The following is an 8923-nucleotide window of genomic DNA, read 5'->3' as shown; positions in this document are numbered from 1 at the left end:
ATATATATATATACGCATATCTGTAACTATATGTGTGTTTGCATGTATTCTTAATAGAATAAACGAGATAGAGTGTCAAACTCCAGGTATCGACACGTAGATTATGCTATATTTATATTTAAACAAAGTGTAGAGAAAAACAAATACATACATGAGCATAATTCTCAGACGTTCAGCAAACGTTCCACGATGGGAAGCTTTTTTTTTTATAGTTGCAGGCTCTAAGAATAGTCATAAGGTAAATCCGTAATATTGATATGATCTGATTTGATAGTTAGACGTAGAGAGAATTCAGAAAATTGGACCAAAAACGAATCTAGTTTTGAAAAAAAAACTGGAAGAAATAGTATCCACTACTATTTCTATGGTTTTCATTTTAAAGTTTCATTTATGAGAAACCTCCTTATCAATCTATATTGTATCAATACTATGGAGTTATCTTCTGCCTCTTCTCAGAATTTACAAGTGCCCGTTACAACTATTATAACTATCATGAATATTTCTTAGTGGACATTTTACAGATCTCCTGTGATTTATACTCATTTATTTATTCATTTTCTCCGTATGTTGAATGAATATGTCATGTTACGTTGTCAATTTCTCCTTTAGACAATTACCACATCCCTGCATCCAAAGTAGCATCAGAAGTCAAACCTGAGGTACGGATTCAACCTGAGCACTAATCGTTTGCATCCGTTATCATATATATATATAAATATATATATATATATACATGTTCTTCTACTATTTATTTCTCTTCTATTTATTCTATTACCCATTACATTTCGTCTTGGCCTAACGGCCCTTAACGTTTGTCTTCATCGATTGCTTACTCTGTACGTCTACTCTGTTATTATTAGTTCGTTCGAATCCCTAACTCTACACAAATTTTATATTTAAAAAATTTCTGGATGTTGCTGTCCTACGGTGCTTTCCTATCTTGTCGTTAAAGAAATGGGTCAGTAAAACAGTCGATAACTGATGAGCGAGTTATCTTCTTTTGTTATTTGGTCCTCTACTTGTGTGTATGTATATATATATATATATATATATGCATGTTAGTGGCATTCCGTTGGTTACGAAGACAATGGTTCCAGTTGATGCAGTAAACGGAACAGCCTGCTCATAAAGTTAGAACTCCAATGGCAGAGAACTCCACAAACACCTGTACCTTTAACGTAGTTCTCAGGTAGATTCAGGGTGACACAGAATGTGACAAGGTTGGCCCTTTTGAGTTACAGTTACTCCTCAGTTTTGCCAGTGGACTGAGCAAACTGGTCAAGGACACAACGCATACCCAGGAGATTGCACACACGATCTTACGAAATATGTGTACATACATATATGCATACGTATATGTATGCTTACATACGTCTTAATATGAATATATTTACAGAGATAGGTTTAATATAAAGATATGCTTAAACACACACGCACATTTATTTATTAATGTCAGGTAACAGCCCATATGATATATTAAGATATTCTACATATGCTTATATATTGTAACGTTCGGTGTAAATATTACAGGTTGATGTAATTTTTTCCGATAACTGTGAAAAGTAATCTATTTTTGCCGTATGAGCTGAGTGGCAAATATGATAAATTTCAACAGTAAAAACATTTCTACATATTTTATAAACCATGATAATTTGTTTGGATTTCATGTATGTAGAAAATATTAAATGCTACAAATTTGATGATATTACTGATTTTATATTTGTTCACAAATAGTTATTTTCGGAAGCATAAAAACAATGATCTGTATATATATATATATATATATATATATATATATATATATATATATATATATATATATAGTGGTATATTCTGAAATGGTTTGTACGTGACACCCATGACCGTGCACGTTAAAAGAGACTGCGTAGGTTAGCCAAAACAGTATTCTACTAACCCCACCCGTCAGTCTATATAGCATATTGAAAACTCTTCCTGACAATACAGAAAGTACTGACCTGCTGCAAAGATTATGAATTACATTATTCATATATTTTTATATTCATATATTATGCAATGAAGGAGCTATTATAAAGCACATTTTACCAGATAAAAGTTCTATATGCAAATTTCAACGTAATATTCATTCTATTATGTATATTAGCGATGAATGTTTATAGTTTCTCAAAAGGCGGTGAGCAGGCAGAATTGTGACCGCTCCGTGAAAAAATGCTTAGCGACATTTCGTCCGTCTTTCCCTTTTGATTTCGAATTCTTCTGATAAAAAAAGTATCATGTTAACACTCAGGTCGATGTAATTGACTTACATGCACAACACACTTGCTGGTCTTGAATCCAATATTAATAGTCTCTCAATTAGAATTCATTCAATCCAAGGAGTCATTGTATGTCAAATAATTGCGGTTTATTTTCAGGAAAAGGCTATATATTAACAACTGTTTAACCGAATTACCCGTGGTAATTACCCGTGGATAAATCATAGGTAAAATTCAACAAATTGAAAACATGTGCCTATCGCATCTATGTAAGATATAAATTTCTCGGCGGCATATAGTTAACTAAGTCGTATCTAGAATGTATTTATTGTACAATATATTTTTTCTGTTTTTCTATCACCCAACAATAAAAGCATAGGAATATACTCAAAAGAATTGATCACACATCTTTTTGATCAGTACAAGCCTAGGACTGAAAACAAAACGAAAAGCAAAGTATTGTTCTATATTTTATTGGCAAACATAATTTTCACAACAAAACATTATCTCTGTGACAGATCCGTTTAGAAAAAAAATGAGGATTATCTCTTTTATACTAATCATGTCAAAATAGCCTTTGTTAATCGACTTTCTAACCGCCATATAAAATGTTCTTTATCTGTTCCTCAAGTTAATTGTTTCCTCTTTCATATCCATTGAAAAGAATATGCTGGAACATTTTACTCTCAATATTCTTCTTCTCCATCTTGGCATGGCGTCGCTGACGACGATTAGGAAGGCTGTTGTCCACATCGTCTGCGGGCTCCTTTGTGGCTAATAAGGTCGACGTGGGATTGATCTATCCGATTGCTATGATGACAGAGGTGTGATTGTCCAGGGCCTGATGATGCAACTGAAATATTTTTTGCCTCTGAAGTTTGTTTTCAAGAGAGGCGCTGCGAGAGATCTCAAAGGAGGAAACAGCATCGCTGATGGTATGGTGTCAAGCAGCAAGGTGAGCTGTTAAAGTGGACTGCTAAGGTACTGCTTCAGGCAGTCCTAACGCTTCTTAACGCTTCTCATACTGCGGTGGTCAGTGGTGAACTCACAGTGCATGATAATCTTGGGTAGGCGGTGCTCTCTCATCCTGTCAACGTGTCCTGCCCAATGTAGTTATGTCTCAAGTAAAATTACTTCCAGGCTGGTGACCTTTTAAATGACAGTGAAATATCATGGACACAACAAAACCACGATTTGTTTTTCTCATTAAACTGACATCCCTGTCAGTCACAGTTTGTAGCCTGATCGTGAAGAAAAACTATAAAAATGCATGGCTGTGATTTTACTAGGAAAACTTTAATACGATTGTTTGTAGAATTGCGTACTACAACACAAGTTGTACGATATTCTATGCATGTATTGATCGTTGAAGCATTCAAGCACATACACATAAGTTTTACCAAACTGACATAATTAGAAATAAGCTTTTAAAATGTGCATTGAAATTAGATATTTGCAAACAGGTTGATTACGTCATGAAGAAAGGAAAATACTTCTATTATTAATTTCAACAAACCCGGTGAATTAGAACTTCGAAACTACGCGAATATGACATTTAAATACAAACTATCCTCCAACAAAGAAAAGAAAAGTATTAAATGTATATCTAGGTAATATGGTTTGTTCATATTGTTTGTTGAACAATATCGAGTAATGTTTGTTGTAAAATACAACAATATGTATTGATCCACAAATATGAATATCTCACTTCTAACAGAAAAGTAAGACAAAATATTGACTTCTAAATCTTTAATATACTTGATTGCATGTTATAGTTGTCCTTGCTAGCTATCAATATATATATATATATATGTATATATATATATATGCATGTATGTATGTATGTGTGTGTGTGTGTGTGTGTGTGTTTGTGTGTGTGTGTGTGTATGTGTACAGGCAAGAACTAGCATTCGCATAATATTTTTTATAAATGAATTCTTCAAGTGGTGTTGGAGATGATTAAATATTTTCCATTTAACAACTTATGCGAGGTAGTTATTTAAATGGAAAATATGTGATTGTGTATATAATATGAGCTCTTCTTTTGAAATTGTAAACGACTCAAAAATTTCCTTGATAAAACAAATTCCACTATGGTATATGAACTACGAATTCTAAGAATTGTATTTACAAATATTGTTTGCGATTTCAAATGCATATGTGGTGAATGAGAATATTCATGTGCGAATTAATAAGGAGATGAGATTTAATATTTTATGCGTATGTAGTAAAAAAAAAACTGTACGTAACTGTATATTTGATATATAAAGCCATTTATTGCACGTAAAAAAGATGCGAGATGTTTTTAGTAGGGAAAAACCTTTTACTTTATGTATTTTCTTAAATATCTGCATCCTTCGCATTAGGGATGTTTCTCTACTTTTCTTGAATATTTTATGAATTGTGATATATAGTATACAGATCAGAGAAACATTTTGTACAATTAGAATGACGTAATCCACAATGTTATAGGTTTAATAATTGGATTCTTCTACGACGTAAATTAGTGTTCATGAGTGTTGTTGGGATCGCTGGAATATATTCATTATAATCTAATGATCAAATCTACAACATAAATTGTAATTAATTATTTGTGAAAGTTCTATGTTGAATGATAGCGATTTTCCATTTTTCCTTGCTTTATTTTCCACATTTTCAGACTCATTATTCATCAGCTCTCTTTAATCATAGGATATTTATGTATGAACTGTTGTAGACGACTTGCATTGAGGAAGCGTAACAAAGACAAGTATAATGTATGTTTCATATCAAGACGCAACTATTTTACATTACGTTTCCGACCTTGTCATATGTATATTTCCCCAGGTAGCCGTTTACAGATATTTCTCAATAAATACACAACAATTATGGAGTTTTCATTATAGTACACTTTCTAAATATATTCCATATTTCTCTGTTGTACCGATTATGCGCTTATCATGTTTGTCGGATATATCTTTGATTCAGGCATTATGTGAAGTTCTTGACAAACTTACTCGCAGAATAAAATAGTAGATTATATTCAATATAACATCTTTAATGTTATCACTATCAATCATCACTGATTCGCTTTGCCTCTTGGCACTAGAGGAATATTGGATATATAATTATCATTCAAATATTTCTTTTCAGGTATTACGAATCTCTTTTGCTTTCATTATGGCGAATGTATTTCTCAATGGAATAATATAATCTGACTCTAAACGTCCAGTAGAATAGGCTAAATGTATAGCAAACATTCGGACTGATTATGATAAACTGGATATTTCTATTAAACTATACATCTGGTTATTGAAGTAACTATGTATGGAAGAAATATGGATTGAATGGCAAACAGTAATTCTTTGATGTAGTTTATCAGCACACCATATTAATTTGCAGTGTTATCGACTTCCGAACAGGTTTAGTGCTTTTAATTCTGTAACCACACGATTGATTCAAAATATTTTAGTGGAATATGGATGTAAATTGCCAGAAAACGTCCATAAACCTTAAATTATAAGAAGGAGAGTGATATAGGTAATGTTGGTTTTGTATACTAAAGCGTTCACTGGGAAAGACAACTGCCATATTATTGTCCTCGACAGGCAAATAAGATCTCTGTGTGAGCACAGCTATCCATAAATTACTATTCTGTTCATATTCCACGAGACACGCGGAAAAGTTGGTCATTAATGTTTTCATCCACACCCACACACAAAGACACAGGCACACACACAGAAACACGGAACCCCCTGCACACACACACACACACACACACACACACACACACACACACACACACACACACAGCTTCTTTTACGTCTTTACTTGTTTCAGTCGCTCGACTGCGGCCTTGCTAGAGCAATAATTCAAATAGTGCTAAAATTATCCCTACTTCCCAGTATGTGTTAGGTTACGAGTGTGTCTTCCTCATCAGAACTACAAACAACTGCAAATCATCCTCTTTACCGTCTTTAATTGCACTGTACAACAAACCTGAAGGTCAAGGAAAAAAACCCCATAGTTTTTGAGTACATTTTATTATGAAGCTGATTGTGTTAAATTAGAAGTTTATAACAAAAATTTCCCATCATGTCACATTTTCTTGCAAATTACCAACTTAATAACTATGCAATTTATACCAATGTATATGATACCATAAATTCGTTTTGCTCGCAAAGTCGGATTAAATATTCCATTGTAATTAATCCATAAATGTATAATGAATCGGCATGTTTGTTAGCATTGTATAACGTATTAATCTACATTTTAGTATTTACTTATTCATTTATGAGATGTCTCCGGTATGTCACGTTTCATGTACCAGCAGAAGTCAGCCTGCCTAGCAGGGTTCCATTTTCCCTTGTACCTGTTTTCCATTGACAATATAACTTGATGGAACTTCTCTCCATGTTCATCTGTCACATCTCTTGCATTCTCTGAGAAGGACATGAGAATGAAGAAAATGCATCTTCATTGGCATATTACATCCGAGAGTAGGCTCTCCACTATACCCTTCCGCTGGGTCACTTGGTGCTTTCCCAGACGTCCTTTGTAAACATCTTTGAATTCATGCTCAGTTTCATCCATCGTCGTCTCGAAGTCCTCATCAGCTATAAGTTAACGAATCAGAGGTCTTACGAATATGCCCACTTTAACCTTGGCATCACTTATTTGAAGGAAGATTTCTTTAGGTACTGGAAACATGGCTTGTTGTGTTGCAGTACTTTGGTAAATTGCTTCATTAGGTCTAGTTTTATATGCAGTGGTGGCAAAATAATTTTCACCTTCGTAACTAGTGGCTCGCGATTTATATTATGTCATTCAGGCGTCATAGTTTCCAGTGTTGGCTATTCTGCGCGTACGTAATGTCCTGATCTGGCCCTATTCTACCATAAGTACATAAACTTGGTATATCCAGTTTGTACCCCATTAAGTGGAGCTACTACTTTCAAGTCCGCACCAAGTATCCACTCATGCTCCCTGTAAATTATGCAGTCTAGAATAAATGCGAGGTTCGCATATGTTACTCTTAAAATAACTGAGTGAACAGTTGAAATTGAAGGCATGTGATCCCAATGTGCAACAGGACCGCTTTTATGCTGTAAAGGGATGCCTCTATGAATAACCTCCACTATAAATAACCTCCACTATAAATAACCTCCACTATGAATAAACTCTCTGAATAACCTCCAACGAATCTCTGACAAGTTGTTTTCCAAAGTGTAGAATTGCCGTAGATTTGCAGAATACTTCTTAAATACTGTAGTTCGAGCATTTTTATCCAGCAGGTTCCAATGCTGCAGACGTAGGCCAGGACTTCCCTCTGTCCCTTTGTAATTGTTAAGTCACGGACTAGATGATTGAGTTCAGATTGGGTGATGATGTGTGGTTTCTTGTTAAGTTTACCACGGATGTGGACCCATATAGCTATAAAAATATTCAGTGTACATTTATAATTTAGATAGGTTAGGTTGACAAATACTTTACATACACGCCATTAAAATTATATCCAAATCCATTCGTAACTATTCGAGTTTTCAGTTTCGACCCAATTTTGTTTACACTCAATTCCTACGGAAATATCATTATATTTAAAGTAAGTAAGCTGGTAATTTCCGAAAAACTGGAGTGTCACAGAATGAAACGAAAGTTATATTCGTGATGTACACACACAATAACCCTAAAAAGAGTTATCCCCATTTCCATTTTTTTCCCATTATTATACAGTGTATTCAAACATTAATCACCAAAAGATTATTAATCGCATAAGATTTGTATCTTCTTCAAATGTAATGGGCTCTCAATGCTTCTATTATTGGCTTCATAATATGATACTTAACACGTTAACAACTGAACTACTAAAGATTGCAAATGACGAACATATGTCAAGTAAGATAGGATTAAGATATACCAGAAGCGAGTTATTAAAATATATGTCATCATTTTCAGTGATTAAATGTATAATCGACTATATCTTTGTCTGGTGGATGTTAAGTTAGATCTCTGAATTAGAATCTCTAAATTTGAATTCAGAGATTTGTAACAAATACAGTAATGCATTCTGAACATTTCATTTTCTGTTAGTACTGACACTCTTACACATATACATGCATGCATACAGATATACATACATACATACATACATACGTACATACAAACATACATGCATACATACATACATACATACATACATACATACAAACAATTGAGAAATCCGCAGTTACGCTATACAGATTACAAGTTCAGTTTTATACCTGTCATTATTGGGTCACTGGAATATGTGGTACACTACCTAAATACCAATGTTAAGACATTAGGTTTCACAAAATTAGAAAGAAGAAAGTTGATTCGAAGACAGCAGATCCAAGCCATTACTGTAACTGTAAATGTTTGTAAAATTTTCCAGAAGTTTATCATTTAAGTATATATGAGCATGTCTATATGCATATGTTTTTCTCATATGCATGAAAAAACATAGATAAAATAAATCTGCAGTATACATAATTGCATACATACATACATACACACATACATACGTACATACATCCATACCCTATTATTGATGTTGAAATCTCAGTGAAGGAAGCCTAGAGCTAGGTTAGCAACTGGCTTTTTTCTGTATTGGCAAGAAATCTTGAAATAAGACTGAACATTGACATACATACATTCCTGTTGCATATGTATATATATATATATATATATAT

General features: G+C 33.5%; 1 protein-coding gene across 1 annotated transcript in view; it reads right to left on the bottom strand.

Annotated features, from left to right (window-relative positions):
* Window positions 1–8923, bottom strand: part of LOC128247086 (uncharacterized) — an 81956-nt gene that overhangs the window by 12541 nt on the left and 60492 nt on the right. Inside the window, exons 2-3 of the mRNA XM_052965906.1 lie at window positions 6586–6655; window positions 5231–5318 (exon numbers count right to left, since the gene is read on the bottom strand). Of these exons, the coding sequence (XP_052821866.1) occupies window positions 5231–5318; window positions 6586–6655 (158 nt within the window). The remainder of the gene's footprint in view (window positions 1–5230; window positions 5319–6585; window positions 6656–8923) is intronic.

This window comes from Octopus bimaculoides, chromosome 2 (genome assembly GCF_001194135.2).
Source record: "Octopus bimaculoides isolate UCB-OBI-ISO-001 chromosome 2, ASM119413v2, whole genome shotgun sequence".
NCBI classification, from domain to species: domain Eukaryota; kingdom Metazoa; phylum Mollusca; class Cephalopoda; order Octopoda; family Octopodidae; genus Octopus; species Octopus bimaculoides.
The sequence above is the reverse complement of the archived record's forward strand: the minus strand, read 5'-3'. Positions and strand labels throughout refer to the sequence as shown.